This window comes from Pseudomyrmex gracilis, unplaced genomic scaffold (genome assembly GCF_002006095.1).
Source record: "Pseudomyrmex gracilis isolate BER0280 unplaced genomic scaffold, ASM200609v1 scaffold_64, whole genome shotgun sequence".
NCBI classification, from domain to species: Eukaryota; Metazoa; Arthropoda; class Insecta; order Hymenoptera; family Formicidae; genus Pseudomyrmex; species Pseudomyrmex gracilis.
Genome location: NW_018020648.1, coordinates 65,929 through 88,560, shown reverse-complemented (window position 1 = coordinate 88,560; position 22,632 = coordinate 65,929). Strand labels below are relative to the sequence as shown.

Sequence of the window (22,632 nt, the reverse complement as noted above, 5' to 3'; positions counted from 1 at the left end):
TGTGTTATGTCATTTTGTTTCCATGTTGGAAAAAAGAAGTGCACGTTGCAATAAAACTTCTAAGTTTATTGAGAAAATACTAAATGCTATAGTCCATATTATTATTATTATTGTAGTTTTTTTTTTTTTTTTTGATACAAAATATCTGCATAATTAGTGATCATCATTTTTCTAAGATATATTTTGGTCTTTTTCTCTGATTAAATGAATGCGCGCATGATCTATAGTATACGTAACGTGTACTATGGATATATGCGTACATATGCATGAAACGGAACGTGTCCCAAGCTACTGAGCCGGTCAAAACATTTTAAATTCCTCAATTTGAGGTTCTGTTTACTCTCCATATAGGTAACATCAAATCACCGTACTTGCATGTGACAAGAAACACGGGACAATCAGTATTCCGCTCTCATGAAAAAGTAGCAATGCTGTCAAAAAAACAAACATTTCTTAATCTTGCGCAGAAATGGATAAAAAAACGAAATAACATTCTCTCACAACGATTTCTCGCATCCAAAATACAAACAGACACAAGACAAGTGCGGTGAGCAGCCAGGTTATGATATGTAATTGCATACACGCAAACTTTGTTATTACTTGAAAGAAAATTGTCGTATATGTGAATGTTAGTTTTTTTTTTTTTAATACTTGCGATGGCTTGGTACCGAGTATTAATACTTGCGTTATGTCAATTTTCTTTGTTCTTTCATGAATTTGTTTTTCATTTTCAGACAGAGGTGGAAACCTACTGTAGGATTAGAAATTCATGCTCAGATTGCAACAAAGTCAAAATTATTTTCTGACGCATCTACTAACTTTGCCTGTCCAACTAATTCATGTGTCTCGTTTTTCGATTGTGCCACACCAGGAACATTACCTGTAAATTACTGGCGTATTGCATATTATATAATAAACTTTTAATTATTGTGCGCATACAAGTATAGATATTACTATCTTTTAGGTTTTAAATAGGAAATGTGTGGAAGCTGCTGTATTGACAGCATTGGCGCTGTCTTGTCAATTGAATGAAACTTCCTTGTTTGAGAGGAAACATTATTTCTATGCGGATTTGCCTGTAAATATAATAATATAAATACATTTGCCTGCAAATAATAGTACAAATACATATCACAAGAGAAGACACAGCTGTCTATGTCACTTCATATATGCATATGTTTATTAATCTTAAATTATTTAGACACATATGCTTATTAATTTTAATTTAGGCAGGATTTCAAATAACTCAACAAGGACATCCTATTGCAGTCAATGGCGAACTACAATTTTATGTGATAAATCCAAAACAGCATGGACTGCAGTACTTGAAATCCTCTAAACTAAAACAGATTCAATTAGAACAAGACAGTGGCAAAACTTTGTATGATGAAAGTACAGGAAGGTATATATATATATATATACATATTGATTTAGTATTTGTTTTATTTAATTATTAGCTCCTTAGATAAAAGAGTGAGAAAAAAGTGCAAAAAAATAATTTTTAATTTACCGTATCTATAGAAGTTTAATTGATCTCAATCGTGCTGGAATACCTTTAATGGAATTTGTATTTGAGCCCGACTTAGCTGATAGTGAAGAAGCAGCTGCTCTTGTAAAAGAGCTAGTACTCACATTACAATTATTGGGCGTCTGTAGTGGCAAAATGGAAGGTCAGTTGGAAGAACTATATTATTATGTATAAATTGTACCTTTTCAAAAAAAAAAAAGGTAAAAAAGGCGCCAAGTACACGCGCTGCACGTATCTCTAAAAAAAAAGTATTACTATATTATTCTATACTACATAGAAACTCTTTCTCTGCAAAATCTAGTCTACAAAAGAAATTTATATCAGAAAGTAGCGCCAAGGTAATCTTGTATGTTTACATACCTTGTACATTGTTACAAAATAAAATAGTATAAAACGGCCAAAAGTCGAAAACCCGTGTGGAACTGTTTTCAAAATAAAAAATATTTAATGCAAAAAAAACTCGCCGCGCGCGTGCACTTCGTTGCGCGTAACTTGGCGCGAGGCACTGCCGCGCGTGCCTCTCTTGATAATTCAATACATACTACATAGTGTGTATACACAGATGTACATTATAGAAGTATTTTAAAATATACCTTTAAATTTTTTTAATTGCAGAAGGAGCACTTCGTATCGATGCTAATGTTTCTGTAAATAACCGAGATGATAGTTTAGGTACTAGAACAGAAATCAAAAATATCGCAAGCCCGCGTGCTGTTGCAGCAGCTATTGAATATGAAATAAAAAGACAAATTTCTATTCTCGATGCCGGCGATAAAATATTTAACGAAACTCGCGCATGGGATACGGAAAAAAAACAAACTATTCCTATGCGTGAAAAGGAAGACAAAGAAGTAATATATAGTTCACGATTTTTTATATTATGATGATAATGATGATGTATTGTATCATCTAATGTTTTCCTTTTAGGATTACCGATTCATGCCCGAAACAAACTTGCCACCTTTGCGCATACATGTCAGAGAAGAAATACCAAATAAAGATAATTTAGTCGATGCTGTAGTGTTAAGAAAACAGCTGCCTGAATTGCCGGAACAAATACGTCAGAGATTAAAAATGGTTTTCAATATTTCACCTGAAGTAATTATGTCTGTAATGGTAAGTTTATACTGCAATATATTGCAATAAAAAAAAAAAAACACATTTTAATGTCTTACATTTTTTTGTTTTAGAGTGATTTTATATTATTAGACTTATTCTTTAAAATTATAAAGAAAGATGAGAATCGCCAACCACAATTGGTAGCCAAGTTTCTTGCAATGGAACTATTAGGTTTTCTTCATAAAAATAAATTATTAGTCGATTTTTGGTAAGTTCTCTTTTTTTTAAATAAAATATCTCTCTAAGCTTCAGACAATACTTGTTTAATAAACATTTAGCATACCACACGAAGATTTCATCAGCCAAATAATTGACTTATTACAAGACAAAATGATCAACTTAACAACGGCAAAGAAACTTTTGAAGGAATTATTAAATGATTCAAGAAAACTTCCGATAGAAGTAATTCTTTTTTTCTTAAAAACCAGTATTTATAGAAAATAAGTTTTATTTGATTTAGTTTGTACAATAAAACTGCCTTGTATTTTGTAAATAGATTGTTGAAGAACGAAATTGGTACATGATATCAGATAAAAAGCAACTGGAACAGATATGTTTAGAAATTATAGAAAAAAATCCAAAACTTGTATCAGGATTCAAATGTGGCAAGAAAAACTTATTTAATGCATTAATGGGACAAATAGCAAAAGCTACGGAACAACGTGCAGATATGGCTGCTGTTGCAAACCTAATGGAAAAATTATTGAGGTAAATACAATTGATTTTATAATGATATATATATATAGTGTATATATTACATGTATATAAAAATTAAAAAATATAAAACATTTAAATATAAAAAGTAATGTTTAATCACTTACCTTTTAGTAAATAACCGCACATTGTTTATGTAACATATGTAGATATGTAACAATGTAAAAATTGCGACTTAAGTTTAATAAAATAAAAATAATTAATATATAAAAACTATATATAAGTCTATATATATATATATTAAATATTTACACAAATATATATTATTTTCTAACAAACTTCATTACGAAATAACTACATTGAGTCACTTTTTTTTTACAATTGTTTACAATAATATCATTAAAAAACATGCTAACTCTGTCACTTTACACATTCCATTATTCCAATATTTATAAATATTTTATCTTTATCCTGATTATTAGACAATCATTAAGAATGCTATAAGAAGATAATAGGTAACAGCATTTTATATTGAACAGATAGTTAAAAATAATAACACAGATTCTACATTTCACGTAAATATTTCGAACTGAAGTTATAGCCAAAGAAAAGAGAGAGAAAGAGAGAGAGTATGTGTGTGTGTGTGTGTGTGTGTGTGTGTATATGTGTATGTGTATGTATGTGTGTGTGTGTGTGTGTGTATGTGTATGTGTATGTGTATGTATGTATATGTGCTCTAATATACAGTAATTTCAGCACTTTAAAGAGATTTATAAAAATCCCAACGAGTCTCTCTATAAAGTATATTTTACATATCATCTGTGATATATTATATAATTATATATGTAGTATGTTACAGAGTAATTAAAAACATTTACTTCTGTATATATATATATATTTATATATGTGTCAAATTGTTTCTGCCTATACTGCAAAATGGCAATGATGGAAGGATTTATAAACTGCAGTCTTCAAAGAAAGGCCACTTGAGTAGCATTTAAAAGTCATTGTTTTCTGACTCTTTTACTACCTGCATAATTTCATCAAGCACAACAGACGTATCATTTATTGCATTGTTCGATGATGCGAACGTATTTGTTTACGATTCACTGTAGACTTGCTTGTATGCAGAGGGCATCAGAGACTTGCTCTGCGGTTAAAAACTCTCTTTACCAAAATGCCACATCACCATTGTCTATAATGTATTTACAAAATTTCCTTACAAAGAATCAACAGTAATATCGTGATTTGTTAAAAAAGAAAACGGCTCACAAAAGTTAATAGGACAGTTATCATATAATCGGAATCGTTTCAGATCGAAATTTTTCAAATTTGGTCAGTTTTTCTATTATGAACATTCTGAAACAATCCGGAACGATTATAGAAATTGTCAATGTTGACAACCGAAGCAAAGAAGCTAAAGGCCAATGACATATGCAAAAACTTAAGCAATAAGCAAATCAATAAAATCATAGAACGGTATTTTGAACGTAGTTTACACTTGAAAAAATGCTAGCCTATAATATCAGATGACTTGCTTAATGTTCACATTTTATTGCTTAAATTTTTGCTTACAGGCCTTTAAACACAGATTTCTGCATGAAATCATTGTAACGCAAAAGTCTGTGCTTTTACTGGTTATTTTTTTCGGCGCACGTGAAGTTTAAACTCAGTGTTCTTTTTGTACTCTGATTGGACGAAAATTATCCGTTTTCTATTTTTGTTCGGTTTATTTCTACGTTTATTTTCGCGCATATTGAAACGCGCAGGGAAAGTCGATTTTATTTCGATTCCAAAGAGATTTTCATAATAGACCAAAAACATAAACGGAATTATTGCGATCGAAAACTCGTCAGTCGAAATCCTATGATTTCGATCGGTTTCCGAAAAGTTCATAATAACTGTCCAGTTCGTTTTCTTTCTAATAATCGAATAAAATAAATCTGAATCTTCTTTTACTATACACACAAATCATTGACTCGATTTTTATATATATATATATACTGGATTATAAAATTCATTCTTTATAAAATTCATCTTTCTACAAGACATAGTAAAAAGTAATTCCACAAAGTAAAATCATCTCTAAGTCTTTTACAATCAAGTATTCACAGTCTAAGAATAGGAGTAACATCTCTTCTCGCTTTTGGCACAGCCATGCGATTTAATTGATTTCGTTATCGGAATAAGTTAAATTAGCACAAGAAAAAATTCATTCGACAGCATGAATTGCGGATTTATGAGAATACTAGCGATAATGATGATGCTGTTATAGTTAAAGCGATTCATTCGATATAGATTTAATAAAACTTAAACTTTCATTACGGTGTGCAGTTGGGACTACAAAAAATTTATTTGGATAATTTGCTGATTACTCTGATCAAGGCACCATTTTCATCTTTTAGCCTCTGATTTTCGCATTTTAGTTGCTCCATCACCTAGAAAAAAAATTGTCACACTAATTCTTATTGCGCTAATCGAGAACGTAACATTATATAAAGAGGGAATATATTAAAGAAATAATACCGTTATCAACGGAATATAAGTGCTCACAAAACAACAGGAAAATATAAACAGAAAGAGGCACTCACAAGTATTACTGCAATCAAAAGTCGTTAAAATATTCGGGTACTGCATATATTAGCAGAAATTAATAGATGTTTAAGTATTGTAAGACAACTCATAAGTTGATCGTGAATAGCAAAAAGCGTTCGTACAAATTATTTATGACATTTATATCACATATCAAAAATACAAGAATGACATAAATTTTATTTTCTTTTAATATTATTGCATCTATATATACACAAAGTATTCTTTATATAATAATCATTCACGTCTATACTAAACATTGTGATAGCTCTCAAGTAAATATCTCAAACGGATTATTATTTGTAAACGGTTGCAAAATTTCAATATATTTCGACTTAAGAGTAGTAATTTTTTTTTTTTCACACACAGATATTTTACAATATAAAGTTTGTATCTCTTTAAAAAACAATCTTCAGGCTTATATACAATATAAAAAGTTCAAGTATCAAATTATTAAGTTCAACGTGAAAAGTTCGGAAAATGTAAAATCTTAATTAATAAATATTATATAAATTGATCTTTTATGTTTTTATTATTTGCAATTAATACTGTAATCACCTGCCATATTCTTTCTTTGTTGAGCACCTTTAGAACACTACAAAATAATCATTGATTATACGTAAGCCGTCTAGTGTGTGCATACCATGTGTGAAATAACAATAAGTATGCAATATTATACATAAAAGTTAAAAAGAGGGAGATTAATGACAACTTCGTGGATTGGCCATTTCGTAAAGTAGTTTCTATGTCAATAAGTGCAATAAAAATGCAACGATGTTTAACATGCTTTCTGGAAAAAAAAAAAAAAAAAAAAGTTGAAGATCTAAGTTAATAAAGTGTGTAATATATATATAAGTGTTGATTTTTCTCTCAACAATCGAACATGTTTCGGGAAACGTGTACTTTCACACAGTTACAATTAAGATGAATGAAACAAGAAGGAAAATAATCAGCTGCAAAGTCATGATGATTTTTTGTTTCTCATGTGAAACACGTGCTACAGATAGATGATCGATGCTTGGGTGATAGCATTCAGTTTATTGATGTTATATGTTGTATATGTGGAAAGGTGGTTTTATATATATATATATGTATATAATGGAGAAAAAAATTTCCTAAAGTTAAAGTTTGTAGAGTTTATAATCATTCCTATATGCATTTTATAAATGACAGACTGCGTTCGTTCATATATATTTCTTGTTAAAAGTTTTTCATATATATATATATATATATATGTATATATATATATATATGATTTTGTTTTTTAGTAAAACATTATTAAAAATGATTTCCTCATAACATGCAGTACAACAAAACTAACCGCGATCATTCATTTATATAGTTTCATCATCGAACAGTTCTTTGCGCTAACAATTTTGAATAATCATATATATACGTACATGTCTTTGTAAACGTAATAAATCATATATAAAACTCTCGCGTCAAAATACATTGCACAAGTAACAAAGTTATTAGTATTATCACACAAGATATGCGATCGTATGTTGATTATACAGTACTGAGAATGAGTATATGTACATATAGCACAAACCTGAAGTCTCTTTTTTTTCTTTCTTCTTTTTTTTTTTTTTTTAAATCAATAAGCTAGTACAGTTTAATTAAAAACTCTGATTAATGATCGCATTACATATTGAAAATGCACTTTGCAAAGCTGAACTGTATGATAAGTAGATGAGTAGTATTATCGTTTCAGTTTTTAATATTGGCGGTCAGAACACAAAATTGTAATTAATCATTCAATTAAGTAATTAATTAAATGCTGTACGTGAGATATACGTTGTCTATCGTATAAACGCAGATGCTGTCATTATGTTCTTTACCTATTTAGTATTGGTGAGTTTGGATACGACGCGGGTAAGTGCCCGATTTTCGGCTTTCAATCTCTCATTTTCAGCTTTGAGCTTTTGCAATTGCTGTAAACAGTTAAACGATTAGCCTAAAAAACCCCGCCATTCGTCGTTTTTTTATCCCAAAAATATCCAAAAACACATAACTAATCCACGTTTTCATTGATGACAGATGAGTAACCACCGCGTGCAATTTCCCGCTAAGCTACTATTAGGAATTCTGAAAAGCGGAACTCAGGGAAAACTATAAAAATGAAAATCATGAAATTTTTCCCGTCAAACAAAAATCGAATACGAATGAAGAATAAGAAGGAGGATAAAGCGCCGTAAAATTGGCAAAAGGTAAGAAAAAGCATATAAAATATAGATGCGCCGAAGCACTTCTTTGTACAAAAATAATCATCACTGTCTTTCCTTGTTGCTAACAATCGCAGCAACAAAACAAAAAAGAAATGACGATATAAATAACTAAAAAAAAAAAAACAAATCTAAAATTGTGAGTATCAAATATATACTGAGAGATACCATATATATTCATACATATAAGATCACAGAATGAGAAAGAGACAATTGTGTCTCCACAAGGTTTTTCATTATTTAATTTAATACATCAGAAAGCATTTGTTTCTCGTCTGCTTTCATATATAAAATGGTAGTCCATAAAAAAAAAAAAAAAAAAAAATACATATAGTTAGAAAAATCTGAGCTTACCTTCAATTCTTCTTCCATTTCTGAAAGTTTTCTTTCCATCGCTCGCCTCTCTCTTTTCTCCGCTTCGGAAAGAATTACTTTAGTTTGGCTGGTTTGCGCTTTCTCCAATAAATTCCTAACTTCCTTTAATTGTTCATCAGAACGCTTCAGTTTCTCCTTTAACCTCTCGTTCTCGGCTTGAGATTCCTCATATAATTTCTTATAATCTAATTCGCCGTTTTCGGAGCTACTATTGGATTTTAGTCTGATCGGAGCTGATGACGCATCTGACGACAACGAAGATATCGAGCCTAATCTATTGGTTCTGCCAGAACGATCGTTTCCACTCTAGAAACAGATATTCAAAATATTGTTAATTTTTTTATTGCACAAATATATTATTGCAAATAATTTGATATTATTGCTTATATATTATTGCAAATAATTTGATTTAGAAAAAGCTTTTGTAGACTTTTTCTGTAATATTTCTTTTTTTTTTTTTAATATTATGAATTAATATAATTCACATGTACTAATAACTAATTTTTAATTAATGTCTATGTACAACAACGCGTTTTAATACGCACAAAATTTAATTAAGCGTAGATCTAGAATAGAAAACAAATTGCTTACAGCGTATCCTTCAGAACTAGCTAAACTTTGTAGACTGGAACTTCTCGATCCAATATTAAGATTTTGTTTTATTTTCGATCTGTTAAAACTCTCGGTTTTTTTCACGTGTGGGCGAGCGTTTAAGTTTAAGTTTAAATAGTTGTAACTAGGAGATGGACTCAGATTCAAAGAATTGACATTTGTGTGAGAAGGTAAAGTCACGCCACCATATCCTGTCGTTGTTCCACCGTATGTCGTGAACAGATTTGAATAATTTGAACTGTTCGTATTTTTCGCATACGGATTTGTTCGAAACAAATCGCTACTCTTTGTACTTTTATTCAGAAAACTCGAACCGGAATATAGTTTTGGGTTTTTTACGCTCAATAAACTACTACTGCTACTTGGATTGAATGTTAAATTATTTTGATTTAACGAAAGTAATCCACTGATCCGTGACCTGTTTCCAAAAATTGATTGCCCATTTTTTGACGCTTGAGCTCTCAGGCCCGCAGCTGTTGTTGGCTTAGTATGTGCTCCTTTTCTGTACGAAGACATGGTTTGCGTCACGTGCAAAATTATTACAAGGCTTTAAACAACATTTGCAGCTTCTGTTTTCTTTTTAAATTCTTCACCGAACTTTTTATACGTTAATCGCATTTAATCGATTATTAGCAAGCTTTGTCTCAGTTTATATAATATCTCGAGTGCTTTTCGATTTTTTTTTAGAAGCGAAATGCGCAAAACCAGCGCCGCGGATAGCAAATGATAGACTGACGGAGACTGAACGGAGGAGAACTCAAGACAGGCAGTTTGCTTTAAAGCATTAGTACTACTATGCGCTATTTTCGGAATGCACGCGAAGACGCACACAAATATCAAGGTTGTATGTTTCAGAGAACAAATGCAGTAACGCAATTTTTAACTATTTCTTTTTTTTTTTTTCACGTAGCAGCTTATAACAATATAAATCAGTTGATTTATAAAATTTAAAAACGGATATAATCTATCCCATGATAAGTTCGATTTCATGCTGAGAGTAAGCTTAAAAGAGTAAGCTTCGAAAAAAAAAACATAAGTAAAAATTTCATTATGTATCAAAGTAACTTCATGTACACGTATTTTAATATAAACTAACGACATATCGTTACAAAGAAATGTATAAGACGATTTAAATGTCTTGACGATATTTGTGAACGGTAAAAGTAATCGGCGTGTACACCATTTCTAAATGTCAAAGCGTCACGTATTCCAAACGCGTTGACAGAATACTTTTAGATACGGTCAAGCCCGTGTTCACGATTATTTTTATTTTTTTTATTTTTTTTTGATTGCCGATTAAATTGTCCAAGGTAATTTAAGCTCTGTTAAAGCTTTTTAGAAGGGAAAAAATATTTGAATCGATTTCATGTAAGAGAACAAAACACATCCATTTGGTAATTGAGTAAATTTATGTGCTGACGTCAGAGCAACACAACGATCCTTGTTATATATATTTCTATATAGTATTATATTAAATATCGTATTTTCCGAATGTAGGGTGACAGAATAACGAATGTTGGACTATTTTTACCGAGAATGCACGGAATAGAGGTTATTCTTCCAAGATGCTAAAAATAAGCCGAAGCTCCCGTGGTTTATAACGGTTGTTTATATGAGATAAATAAAAAAGTTACGCCGGAACTGTGAACCAGTTTCCGAAATTATTAAGCAACGATTGCCAATAATGCGAATATAATGGAAAGCGTGTTCTTTTTGCACGATTTATATGCTCTCAATGAAGTAATCGCGTAATTATTATATTATTTGGACCTATATTCAACAATCAAAAAAACACTTTGCAAGATAACAATCTACTATTAGTATTGTAGTCTCAAAAGGAGATGATAGTCTCATCGTTATACTCTCCTCGATTTACAAGCGTTGTATTTTCCTCTGCGTCACTCAACTGCGCGTTATCCAATTTTGGATTTTTGGCACGTGTCTACCAAACTGTGGCAAGAAGCTCGCAAATCGAAATTCGGACAGATGCTCTGGCGTCAAAAAGATTGTATAAAAAAACCGAAGGCCAGTGAAACAGAGAAGTGATGCATTTCATTTTGGATCAGCGGCATCAATTCATCATGCAGCAATTATAGCGATTATATTATACTTCATTTGCATAAGTCTCTATTTTGAAATATATATTACTTCGAGATTTAAAAATGATAAGTGATTTATAATATACAACGATTTGTTAATGTTTGAGAGTGACACGCGCGTTGCACGATATTTTAAATAAAATGATGAGTTACTTACTTCATTGTGATTGACCTTAGTATCGTCACAGTCACCACCAGCAGTTACATCTTGTTTCTCTGGATCAATTTCCTGTAAAAAATTAAATCAAATGTTAAATGTTTTTAATTAAAACTAGATTTAAAATCTTTAAGATCTCTAAAATCTATAATATTTGTTGACACAAACTGACAAATGCGAACTAAAAACAAATGAAACAAAGATGATCTGAATATAAAAATCAAAGCGTTCTCAATTATATCTTTTTACAATCCCAGTTAATATACAATTTCAGATCGTTTTTTCATCGGATCCTTGCACAGTTCCAATAAAATTACATTTTTTAGCGAGTCGTAAACGACTTATTGAATAAAATGTTCATAAAGAATTCAAGTTGTGAAAAATATGTAGTGTTTCGATATTGTTACAAAATTACTAACGTCCATATCCACGTGGACTACACCTGTTGATCTTCTTTTAGGCCGACGTCTCCTTTGAATAACCGCTTGTGTAGCTTGTGCATTTCTACTGTCATTTTCTTTATCTTGTTCTGTAACACATAATGAACTTTATGTAGCTTTGATATTTCTTAGTTTCTTAAAACACATTAGCCATTAGCGGACCCTATATTTATGTCATATTGATTATTCTGTGAATAAATTACCTTTGTCATCAGGTTGCTTTAATGATCTTCTAAGAGGCAAAGTAATTGTGGTTTCTGTACTACTCGTGGCAATGGTTTCCACTGGCGCTGACGATGGTCTAGGTACACCAGTTCCACCAGACGGTCTTCTCATATAAGCTGTTGTGTTATCATTAGGCTTATTGTTAGCATCCTCTAACTGAAACTATATAATAAACGTATGTATATTACAAATCTTGATTTACACAATAGCGCTTGTGCAGTGCACATCTTTCACTATTAATTAAATTTTATTATAATTTTAAACGCGCATTGCGCAAGCATAAATAAAAACAGCTTTCAATCTTTGCAAATTAATCATAAATAAATAATGCTTTTATAAGCACAAACCTTGCTTCCATTGTCTACCCTTAACCTCCAAGATGGTCGTCTCTCAGGTAAATTAGATTCTTCCGAGACTTTATTTGCAGTAGTCACAGTAGTGGAAGTAGCGGTTGTTATCGTAGCTGTGATCGAAGCTGTATTGCTGACAGTAGTTGTGGGCTGGATTATTTAAAAAAAAAATATGAAAAAATTGTTGCCAATGCAACATGTATAAAAAAAAATGTAATAAAAAATGAACTAGTATGTTTTAATAAGGAAACCATAAGTATCTAATGAAAGCCATTTAATTTCAGTTAGTTTAAAAAAATTCAGTTTTTGTTATAAAATTTATTATATCCAATTATATTGCGTATAGTGTTTTAACATATCGTTTAAAAGTATTCTTTCAGGAAAAGTTAGTAATTTATATAAATCACACAATAAAGCAATTTTCGGCGACAATAATATGATTGTTTGGTCTACCTGTGTGGACGGTGTCACTGTTGGCGACTCGTTATTTTGCTGTTTCTTCTTCACTAATTGTTCCGCGCTCTTAATCTCATCCAACGTTACGCCTTGAGTAGATCTTCTTGTCTCTCTTACTCTCTTTGCATGAGCTTTTCTTTGAGTTTCACTTTCCTCATCACGCACCGGCGGAACAAAGGATCTACACACATATACAATACACGAGATAGAAAATGTCGGATTTTATAAGTTGCAACAAAACGTATACAATATTTTCAGATTGTTTTTATCTGTGCAATAAAAAAAACAAACTTAGTAAAGCATTATGTTTTCAACACAATTTGTAAGCAATATATTTAGAGATCTTTCGCATAAAACACAGTAGGAGTATATGTATCCCTGCAAAAAATAAGTAATACATCCTTGTTTCAAATGTATATATTTGGTGTAATGGGTCATATTATTATGTGCAAGTAATATATTTTTCCCTGTAGTAAAATATTGTATTAATTTTCAACTCCCACGATCAAATAAAGGTGTGTAATACTCATAATGTTCTGGTAAAAAATTTCCATAGAATATCAATAGACATTTGTCGCAGTGGATTAAATCACATCGCATGTATCACAGTGCGTTTTTGTAGAATTACATGTTTAACAAGTATGTAACATGTTCAACAAAAATCGGGACATAAAGTGCATTTATGTGTAATAGTGTATTCATTTGTTGACCGGTGAATTTGGGCGTGTAGTTACTTTGTGAATTATCATATAAATTCAAGTATATATATATATAAAACGATTAATTATGCAACTAAAAGGAATAATCACACCGCAAAAGCAAACTTCCATGCTATTGCCAGCAAATCAACGTAAGTTATATACATAAACATCTGAAAGGATATATGCAAAAGTCACAATATTTTGGGAATATCTTCGGAGTAGTGAGTACCCACTTGAAGAAATTCTTGAAGATATTTCCTGGACTTAGTTTGCTCCCTCCTGGTGTAGTGGGAGTTCCAGGAGCAGTTGCTACTGCATTATTTGCATTCGATACAACTGTAGATGCAGCTTCCACTGGTTGAACACTACCCCCAGCCATATTAATATTATAATGCACAATACAAAAATATAAATACACAGATGTCAATTATGCCAATGTAATAATGTATTCTGATGTTGTAAAAGTGTTTATAAGCCTCATGTTTTAAAAAGATATCTGTGTATTTGTGTATTATTAAAAACAAATACGTAATTTATCATAATGTTGATAAATTCCAAAACGTATTTTGAGCACTTTAGAAAGTAAAAAGTCATATGCTATCTTGTTTAAAAGCCTTACATTTATAAAATAAAAGAATGGCTCGATTTTCCTTAAATTGTGAATATTTGTGAAACGATAATGTAGAGAAAAGAGAACTTAAATGTGATCAATATGTTTTACATATTTTATAAAACACATAACGCGCGCTCACTGAAATACTGCAACCACTTCCAACCTTTTTAAACCTAAATTAGATGTCAAATAAAATTTTAGAGATGTATTTAGAGAATTAGAAATATACTTCGTAGTAACTCTCTGTGTGGGTGTGTGTTTCATATACTCCTAATATAAAAAAAAATTATTTACCTGCGAATTTGATTAACTGGAATAGGACTTGTTGTTGTAGTGGCAGTGGTAGTTGTTGTGATGGATGACACTAAACTCGAGGCCAATGTTTTAGATGCGGATGTTGGTGAAAGTGTGTTGCTTCCTTGTGGCAGTCTTGACAATTCCAAATTTAATTTCACGTCTTTCTTTCTATAGAAAGAATAAAATAAATAATTAAAAAAAAGAAACAATATGTAAACTGTCGAAGATATATTTTATTGCCGATCTAGTATGCTATGTAAAGCTCACGTATATATGTACAGCAATTATATGTATAACTGTAATATATGAATTTAAAAATAAGATTAAAAAAATCAATTTAAAAATAAGAGCTTTTTCAAAATTATATTGCTAAAAAAAATAACTAAAATTTAAGGATAAGAATACTTTTGCATCAATCTTATCATGGCGCTGCAAATAAAATTTCTTTTTGAGATTGTAAATCTTTAAGACCGCAAAAATAAATATTCATGTTTTGTGTTTATCTCAATTATTTAGCCATGATAAAGAGGGTAAGTGTAATATTAAATAAAGATATTTTTTTCTCAAGAGTAAGTTCTCAAGATAGTTTTCTCAAGTAAGTTTTCGTAAATAAATTTGTTAAAAAGTGTTAACGGTTAATACTGTAATATGTGATTATAAAGCATCATTGTTGGTTTTAAATTAAAGCATCTTAAAGTTTTAAGCTTGGATGAAATAATAGCACATAAGCCACATTAAAAGCCCATATAAAATGTATAAAAGAAATTTTCTCCTCAAGTCACATTTTTGCTTCTAAATAATGTGAATAGTGCAATAATGCAACATTCTATACGTAGTATATACAAAGTTCTCACATTGAACTGAATAAAAAATTACCTCAACGAATATTAACAAAATCGTTTATATTGTACAAAAACAAAAGTTGTAACTTTGAGATTACAGACATGCGGCATGTACCTGTGTGTTTCGCGTAGAGATGCAGAGCGAGTCGTAGCATTGGTATGAGTAGGAGTAGCTGCATTGCAGCGATGGAGGGTAGGGCACGAGAACGCCTTGATGCGGGCACGCAATGCCAAGTACTGCCTATAAAACCTGCATCACATGCATCACCGTGCCATGCATATCTCTACACTAATTATCATTATAGTATAGGGACATATACAATTATGTGAAACACTAAGACTTCGCAATTTTATGCGAACACATGAACAGCAAAAGAGTGTACGATATAAATATTCTTAGTTAAAATAGAAGCGCTGTTAATAGCACTATGTATACCTGCTAATATCAATAGCAAATAAAAAAAAAAACATATTACTAAAAATATAAAAGCGTTGTGAATTTATAATATTAAAAATATGATATGTAATACGTCCGAAAAACACAAGAACTTTGAACTTACTTCTCATCTGTTTCAAAACTATGTGTTCTTCTTAGTACCACATCGGGCTCCGCACTGACTTTGTTTGGTGTTGTCGGTATTTTAATATTGTTATCCTTATCCTCAAGTTCTGGAATAAACAAGCATAATTTCATTAAAGATTCAACCTGAAATTGCGGAAGATATAGTCGAAATATTCGAGGTAAACATACTTGTAGGTGAAGAATTAGTAATTTCAGTACTTTGCACTCTATTTCGAAAGGAACCTGAACGTCTCCAAGATGGTACAACTCCTTCTTCGTTATTTTCAGTCTGTTGTTTTGGAGGCAATACTGGAGCCTTGAAAATGGAAATCAAAGGATTAATCAAAAACGAAAAAACGTTAACATAAAATAACTTTGTTGTTTAGATACTTTACCTGATTAGGAACTTTATTAGTTTCGATTGGAGATAATGGACTATAGGGTGATGCATTTTCATCTTTGTTTACTCTATTTTTCTTTTCTGTAAAATAATGTATTAAGAATTATTAAAATTATAAAAAACTACATTGCAGTATAAAAATATGTGTATATGAAATTTGATTCTCTGTATATACACAAAGTGCTAAACAATTTAGTATAAATTCTTATTTGGATATCTAATGATGTAAAATCTATATTAAACAATACATGCAATAATTAATGAAAGCAATAATCCGCATCATTAAAAAAAAAAAAAAGAAAAAAAAGTAGTCTTACAGATCAAACTTACCATCATCTGTAAGACATGTTGCGTGGTTAGACTTATCAGATTGATTGGAGAAAGTGGAAGAGTGTGATTCTGAGCTAGTCTCAGATTCACCTTCACCATCACTCTCTTCCATGTGTGTTTCACGTGTTGCTTCTGTCCATGCAGCAATGTTATAAGAAATACAGATTACAGTTAACAATCAAAAAATTAGAGATAATAGATTCACAAAACTGCATAAATAGATTACAAATTTGTGAGAAAAAAAAACTAAAATTTGCAAAACGTAAACTTTTTTCATCATTTTTCTTCACATAAAATTGATAAACATGGAAGTTGCAGAGTAGATAGTTATTTCGTATTAATATAAATCACTTATTTGAAAATAAATCCTAAACGTGCGGATTAGATGATATCGTGAGATTGTGATGCGAGCAAAAACTTACCAACATCGCTGTTTGTACTAGTGCTGGAATCTTCTTTATCGGATTGAATCTCTAATTCAACCTTCTTGACTTTATTTGGCGTTTCTTCCTCGAAGATCTCTACGGATTCTTGTGCCGCTAGTGCATTATCAGCGCTTGTTGAGACACTGTAGTTATTAAAAATACATTAGAGTAACGTTAACGTATGTTTCCTTACATTCTATTATACAAATTCGTCTTGTTGCGCACCGTTTCTTTGGTATAGACGATTGCTTTTTGTTATTATTTGTCTGCGGATTTTCTTTCACTATAAGTGCTTGTTGCTCCTTCAAATCTTCAAGAGCTTTAAGAATGTCTGCATCAGCAACATCAAAAGCAGTTTGTCCCTAAAAAGTGAGATAATAAATTTGTTATTAAGCAGTTTGGATTGAATCCTGATCAAGTTAAGACGATCTGTGAGTTTATTATAGTCGGCACTATATAAAATCATTATAAACGTTTATTTTTCTTACGGCGTAATTTTTTATATCCATCTCACAGCCGTTCTCAACAAGAAGTTTGCAAGCTTCCAATTGGCCCCAATGTGCTGCACCGTGCAAAGGTGTCCATCCATCAAAGTCCTGTGCATCAACATTGCATCGAGCTTGTAGTAATATGCTGCACAGAAGTGTTAAACAAGTTCAATAAAAAAAACCTCACCTAGTATTTAATGTATCACAAAAAAAAAAAGAAAAAACAGTTGAGTTTTTAAATAATTCTAGTCATTATTGTACACGGTATGTGTAAGAGATTAGAATTTCTTTCGGTAGAATTTTTTTTTCTAACATTTTTTGCATTAGATAATTTTATTCTTAATTAAATTTATATGTATCTTACTGCATGACTTTGATATAGCCTTTGGCAGCGGCAACATGAAGTGCAGTGGCTCCTGATCTGGGGTGTATGGAATCTTTGCCTGGTGCACCTGATCGCCAAGCTTTCGCATCATTCAACATTGATCGTTCTTCCTCACTCCTAGCTTGATCACAATCGATACCTGCAAAAGACGTCTTTTATAATTGATATACAATTTATTTATTTTTTTTTTCTATTGTTGTTTTATAATATCATTCCAATTTGAGAAAAAATCCACAAGTTTTTACATATTATATTAACATAAATATAAGTTTATTTAAAAAAAACAATTTTAATATTGATAATTTTGCGATTATACATATGCATGTGCGAACCTGCTTTATTTATATGCTGTTGAAGCATATCTTCCATCTCATCGCTTTCCGCGATATCCAGCGCCAGTTCACCGTCATTATTAACTGCTGCCAGATTACATCCTTGTTCTATTAAGTATCTGTAAAGATATTTATACAAATTTGTTCCAACGAAATATGAGCAAGCAAAAAACGTGTTTCACACTTTACACAAATGTAAGATATATTTCTACATTGTGTAGAAACAGCACTAACTTGGCAATGGATATAAATCCGCAAGACGCCGTGGCGTGTAAAGGAGTCCAGCCTTCGTTGTCTCCACGATTAATATCTGCTCCTTGTTCCACCAAAAATTCAACCATATCCAAGTCATCATCAATGCAAGCCTGTTATAAAACGATTAATATAACATAAAAATTCAATTTTACATGCTAATTATGTTTTAATTACGCGAAGAATATGTATTAAACGAGAGAACTGAAAAGCATTTACGATTGGCAAGATGTATTTCGAGGTCTCTCTCGGCATCGGAACCGCCGATTTTGCTCAGTCTGGTCGCAATCCAAGATTTGAATTGACGTTGTGTTATAAAATATGCTTTTAGATTTTCGAGCAATAATTTCCGAAAAACTTTAAATGTAATCTAAACGTTTTGTTTAATAAAATATTGAATGTATAATAAAATATATTGTGTATGAAAATTACATAATTGATTCAAATTATATGAAATTTGAAAAAAAACTTAAAGGATTATTTTTCCGGTTTTTCTATGTACAAGAGAATGAAAATATACTCTGTAGAAATAAAATACATTTATTTAATTATAACATTTTTTAAAGTTACAGAAATGTTAAAACTACAGAAAATTAACCATCTTTATGTACAAATCAAGTTTACGATACAAGTATGAACTATTTTTTATCGTCATTTAAATGTAATTGCAAATTTCTCCGATTTCGACAATATCAATGTAAAAAAATTTAGGTACATATTACAACATTGCTAGACACAGAGGATTTAAACTGAACACAGATGCTGCAGCCTGTGACTTCTAACAGAGAACTATAAATAGCATTTGATGCCTGATGTATTTTCACATTCTATTTTCGCAAATCCATGAAATGCCTTAACTTCCTCCTTACTTAAATAACATCCATATATACATATATATATATATATATATATATATATATAATATAAATATATCGTTTATCGTTTTACGTTATGGAAAATATTATTCTAACCTGATAGAACTTGGTTAATTCTCTACATCATTATCTTACTATAAAAAATATTGTTGTGATAAACATTTCTCAGCTTTTTTATTTTGTTTTTGTTTGTTAATCAATTTAATTGACAATCAAGCATGAAAATAACTTATGTAAAAACAAACAAAATTTACAATCAAATACTTTATTATATCAAATACTTTTTTTTTCTTGCAACTGTACAAAAATTCGAATTACAATTTATGTATTACCATTTTAATTAGAGAAAAAGATACGGTCGGCAAAATTTATTTGAGAAAAAATTTTCTCTCTGGCTTAATAGTAATATAATTATTTGCTTTCTACATCAGGAATTTTAGCGTGCCAACCCTCTTATTAATGTATCCTCATTAATTACTTAGATACTGCAATAACCGTTACGGCACATATATATGCAAGGTGTCCCGGATTGCCCAGTTGCGCCAGCTTTTAGAAATATCCAGAAATAGGTTGCTCATAAAAGCTTACATCTTGCGAAAAAATATCGCTGTCAATGTGACAACAAACTGACCTTATACAATGTATTGTATCTTAGAACTAAATCATGGTTATAATATTAGAAATTTAAATTGAGAAAATTGTTTATCAGGAAATAAAGATGTAAAAATAACTTCTCTTTTAAAGTAAAAAATACAAAAATTATAATTCGGTGATATTGTCAATTCAGATTTTAAAGATTTTATAATAACATTTAAACTTTTCAATTATAACAATAAAATTGTGGCTTTCATATTTAAAAAACTTGTAATCTATCAAAACAATGATTGAGTTTTTCAACATTTAAAGCTTCTATAACTCTCTAGAATATTAAAGTAAAATAAATGTATCTGAGAAAATAATTTTGCTAATCAGTGCTTTATAACAATTTTCGCAAACTAAAACATAAGTGCTATAACGATAATTCAAATAAAGAAGTTTAAACCTCTCTCTTTCTCTTTTTCTCTCTTATTACTTACCTATGTATAGTGTTATATGTAGTACTCATTTAATGAACTAGATTGTGAACGTAATGTTAATTTTACAATTATTTTTTTATTACACACAAAGGAGATTATGAGCATGCATAAAAATCACAAAAATAAAACATGTTGGGCTCAGCAAAAGTATTTCATATTCCAACATTGAAAACACAAGTTGAAGATTATGTAGACATATCACGGGCAACACATATATACAATAAAAATTACAAAATATATAAAATATAAAATTTATAAAATGTTCACATGCTATTTTTCTTATTAAAATAAAGAAATTTTATATATACATATGTAGGACTTTTCAAGAATTTTTCATATATACATGTAATCTAAGTAGAAATATTCAGAGAGAGGAAATATTCAGAGGAACTAAGTTTCTCTTATCTCCCCTTAACTATGATAAGTTGTTCTTTTAAAAAATATATATGCGTTGACACATTTGTCTAAGATTCCATCATTTTGACAATATACAATCTATGTATGATATTTATATTGCAGTAGGACATGTAACTTTTTTAAACAACATTTTTAAGTAAGTAACGTGAATAAATAATTAATAATATTCACATGTGCAACATCATTATATGCTGTTACAATTTTTGTATTAAATAACAATTTATAAATTAGATCTCGCAACTAGAGAAACTAAAAAATTAAAAAGAAGACACAGATCAAACTTTTCGGAATGTACATTCTATAATTATAAGAACATTTTTAAATTATAATAACAGACAAAGATATCAAGCCGACAAAGATATTAAGACAACTTGCGATGACGTTAGCATTTTCGTCGCACGAACATAATATTATTGCTTAAAATAGCTTCTTTTTTCCGATACACAGTATAATTACAGTTAAACAGTAAACAGTAATTAACGGTTAAAAGCAGACGCCGTTCGTAGCTCGGCAGTGGTTACGTGTGTTTCGGCCTTAAGAAGATAGACGTTCTCTGAACGCGCAATATTATTATACCGAACCAAGACCGACATGTTTCCAACATCAAGTTTGTATTTTCGTCAAAACCTTCTCATTAACAATCTTATTGATATGTAAGTAACATACGAGTAAGTTTCCGCGAATAGTCACTCAAATTAGACAGCTGGGGTTTGTAAGCAGCCATCTTGCAGAATTACGTTCTCGATAGAAAGAGAAAGAAAACAGAAAATCGCATCTCCGCGAGAGAATCGCGAGATCTGTCAAAAGACAGCAGATTCGCAATCGAGATATTCGAGAGATCGCGAAAGAGAGCGTCGCGACCGAAAAAAGCCTTACCTGATGCAAAGCGGTGAGGCCGTCGACGTTCCCGGTGTTGATGTCCGCTCCTTTCTGTAGCAGACGCACGACCTCCTCCTTGTCACTGGCCGCGCACGCCGCCAGGAAGACGCAATCGGCGGAGAACTTGATTTTGCGTGCAACTTGGCGCGGTTGTGCGGGCTCGCGATTCGTCTCGGACTGTTCCCAACGTTTGAGCTGTTCGGCTCGCTTGAACAGGGCCGAGCTCGAACGTGTCTCGAGAGACATTGCCCCGGTGGCGACGACGACGGCGGCGTCGGCGTCGGCGGCAGCGGCGGCGGCGGTAGCGGGCGACGGAGAGAAAAAAGCACGACGCGCTCACGACAGCGCTCGTCGCTTCTCCTTCTCTCAAACGGACGGGCAGGACAGCGGCGGGGACGAGCAGCTCCTATAATCACTCGTCTTGTCGCGGGCTTCTTTCCTTCTTCTTGGTTTGGCACACGCGCGCGGCCGCGCACACATGCAAACGAACGCGATCTCAACCACAGAACGTAGACGACGACGACGATGAAGACGACGATGAAGACGATGACGACGACAAACGGCGACGGCGAACGACGACACGACGGACGGCGACGATGACACACACTCGTACGGTCACTCACTCATTCACTCGCTCTCACTCGCCCGTTCGACTATCTCTCTCGTTCCCACCCGCTATCCTCGTCTATCTCTCTTTCTCTCTCTCTTTTCTTCGTTCTTCACCGCCGCGATTCTCTTCGTGCGCTCTTCCACCTCGCTCTTACACGACGGACTGCACTATATACACGCACGATATACGGCAGAACACACACGCGGCACCACACCACACCACAACGCATTCACAACCGCGCGTTTTTAACTACGCGCGATTCGGCACGTGAAACAGGCGTTTCCCGCGAGTCTGTTCCATATATGAAAGCGAATCG

At 31.7% G+C, this 22,632-nt stretch overlaps 2 protein-coding genes across 9 annotated transcripts; one reads left to right on the top strand and one right to left on the bottom strand.

The window, feature by feature from the left end:
- Window positions 1-321: 321 nt before the first annotated feature.
- Window positions 322-11,347, top strand: LOC109854376 (glutamyl-tRNA(Gln) amidotransferase subunit B, mitochondrial). Of its 2 annotated transcripts, XR_002250216.1 has the most exons (12): window positions 322-547; window positions 735-882; window positions 965-1,078; window positions 1,230-1,402; window positions 1,522-1,670; window positions 2,144-2,379; window positions 2,456-2,644; window positions 2,719-2,855; window positions 2,926-3,049; window positions 3,144-3,355; window positions 7,934-8,103; window positions 9,793-11,347. XR_002250216.1 is itself a non-coding variant. In XM_020427416.1 (11 exons), the coding sequence occupies exons 1-11, from the start codon at window positions 429-431 to the stop codon at window positions 7,935-7,937; spliced, it is 1,605 nt and encodes a 534-aa protein (XP_020283005.1). In that variant the 5' UTR covers window positions 322-428; the 3' UTR covers window positions 7,938-8,447. The 2 variants fall into 2 exon arrangements, 1 of the variants encoding a protein (XP_020283005.1); XM_020427416.1 differs by lacking the exon at window positions 9,793-11,347 and having other exon boundaries at window positions 7,934-8,447.
- Window positions 4,136-21,961, bottom strand: LOC109854374 (protein phosphatase 1 regulatory subunit 12A). 7 transcript variants are annotated; one of them, XM_020427415.1, is made up of 22 exons: window positions 21,704-21,961; window positions 18,442-18,572; window positions 18,208-18,326; window positions 17,855-18,014; window positions 17,491-17,635; window positions 17,228-17,364; window positions 17,000-17,145; window positions 16,578-16,709; window positions 16,243-16,328; window positions 16,037-16,163; window positions 15,846-15,954; window positions 15,401-15,535; window positions 14,441-14,611; window positions 13,767-13,898; window positions 12,830-13,013; window positions 12,374-12,526; window positions 12,005-12,188; window positions 11,781-11,890; window positions 11,358-11,433; window positions 9,085-9,599; window positions 8,473-8,799; window positions 4,136-5,739 (listed from the first exon to the last, which is right to left on the bottom strand). In XM_020427415.1, the coding sequence occupies exons 1-22, from the start codon at window positions 21,950-21,952 to the stop codon at window positions 5,653-5,655; spliced, it is 3,615 nt and encodes a 1,204-aa protein (XP_020283004.1). In that variant the 5' UTR covers window positions 21,953-21,961; the 3' UTR covers window positions 4,136-5,652. The 7 variants fall into 7 exon arrangements, with proteins under 7 accessions (XP_020283004.1, XP_020282999.1, XP_020282998.1 ...); XM_020427409.1 differs by lacking the exon at window positions 9,085-9,599 and adding an exon at window positions 7,735-7,827 and having other exon boundaries at window positions 5,654-5,739; window positions 11,362-11,433; XM_020427410.1 differs by lacking the exon at window positions 9,085-9,599 and having other exon boundaries at window positions 11,362-11,433.
- Window positions 21,962-22,632: the final 671 nt, after the last annotated feature.

What these genes read in the sequence shown, in the direction of transcription:
- LOC109854376 (XM_020427416.1), top strand. Translation starts at nt 429, where the DNA reads ATGCTGTCAAAAAAACAAACATTTCTTAATCTTGCGCAGAAATGGATA. An exon ending in CCACACCAGGAACATTACCT is followed by an intron (nt 883 to 964) that starts GTAAATTACTGG and finishes ACTATCTTTTAG; the next exon opens with GTTTTAAATAGGAAATGTGT. An exon ending in TATGATGAAAGTACAGGAAG is followed by an intron (nt 1,403 to 1,521) that starts GTATATATATAT and finishes CCGTATCTATAG; the next exon opens with AAGTTTAATTGATCTCAATC.
- LOC109854374 (XM_020427415.1), bottom strand. Translation starts at nt 21,952, where the DNA reads ATGTCTCTCGAGACACGTTCGAGCTCGGCCCTGTTCAAGCGAGCCGAA. An exon ending in CTAATAAAGTTCCTAATCAG is followed by an intron (nt 16,164 to 16,242) that starts GTAAAGTATCTA and finishes TCCATTTTCAAG; the next exon opens with GCTCCAGTATTGCCTCCAAA. An exon ending in TAGTCCACGTGGATATGGAC is followed by an intron (nt 11,434 to 11,780) that starts GTTAGTAATTTT and finishes AATTTTTTACAG; the next exon opens with GAAATTGATCCAGAGAAACA.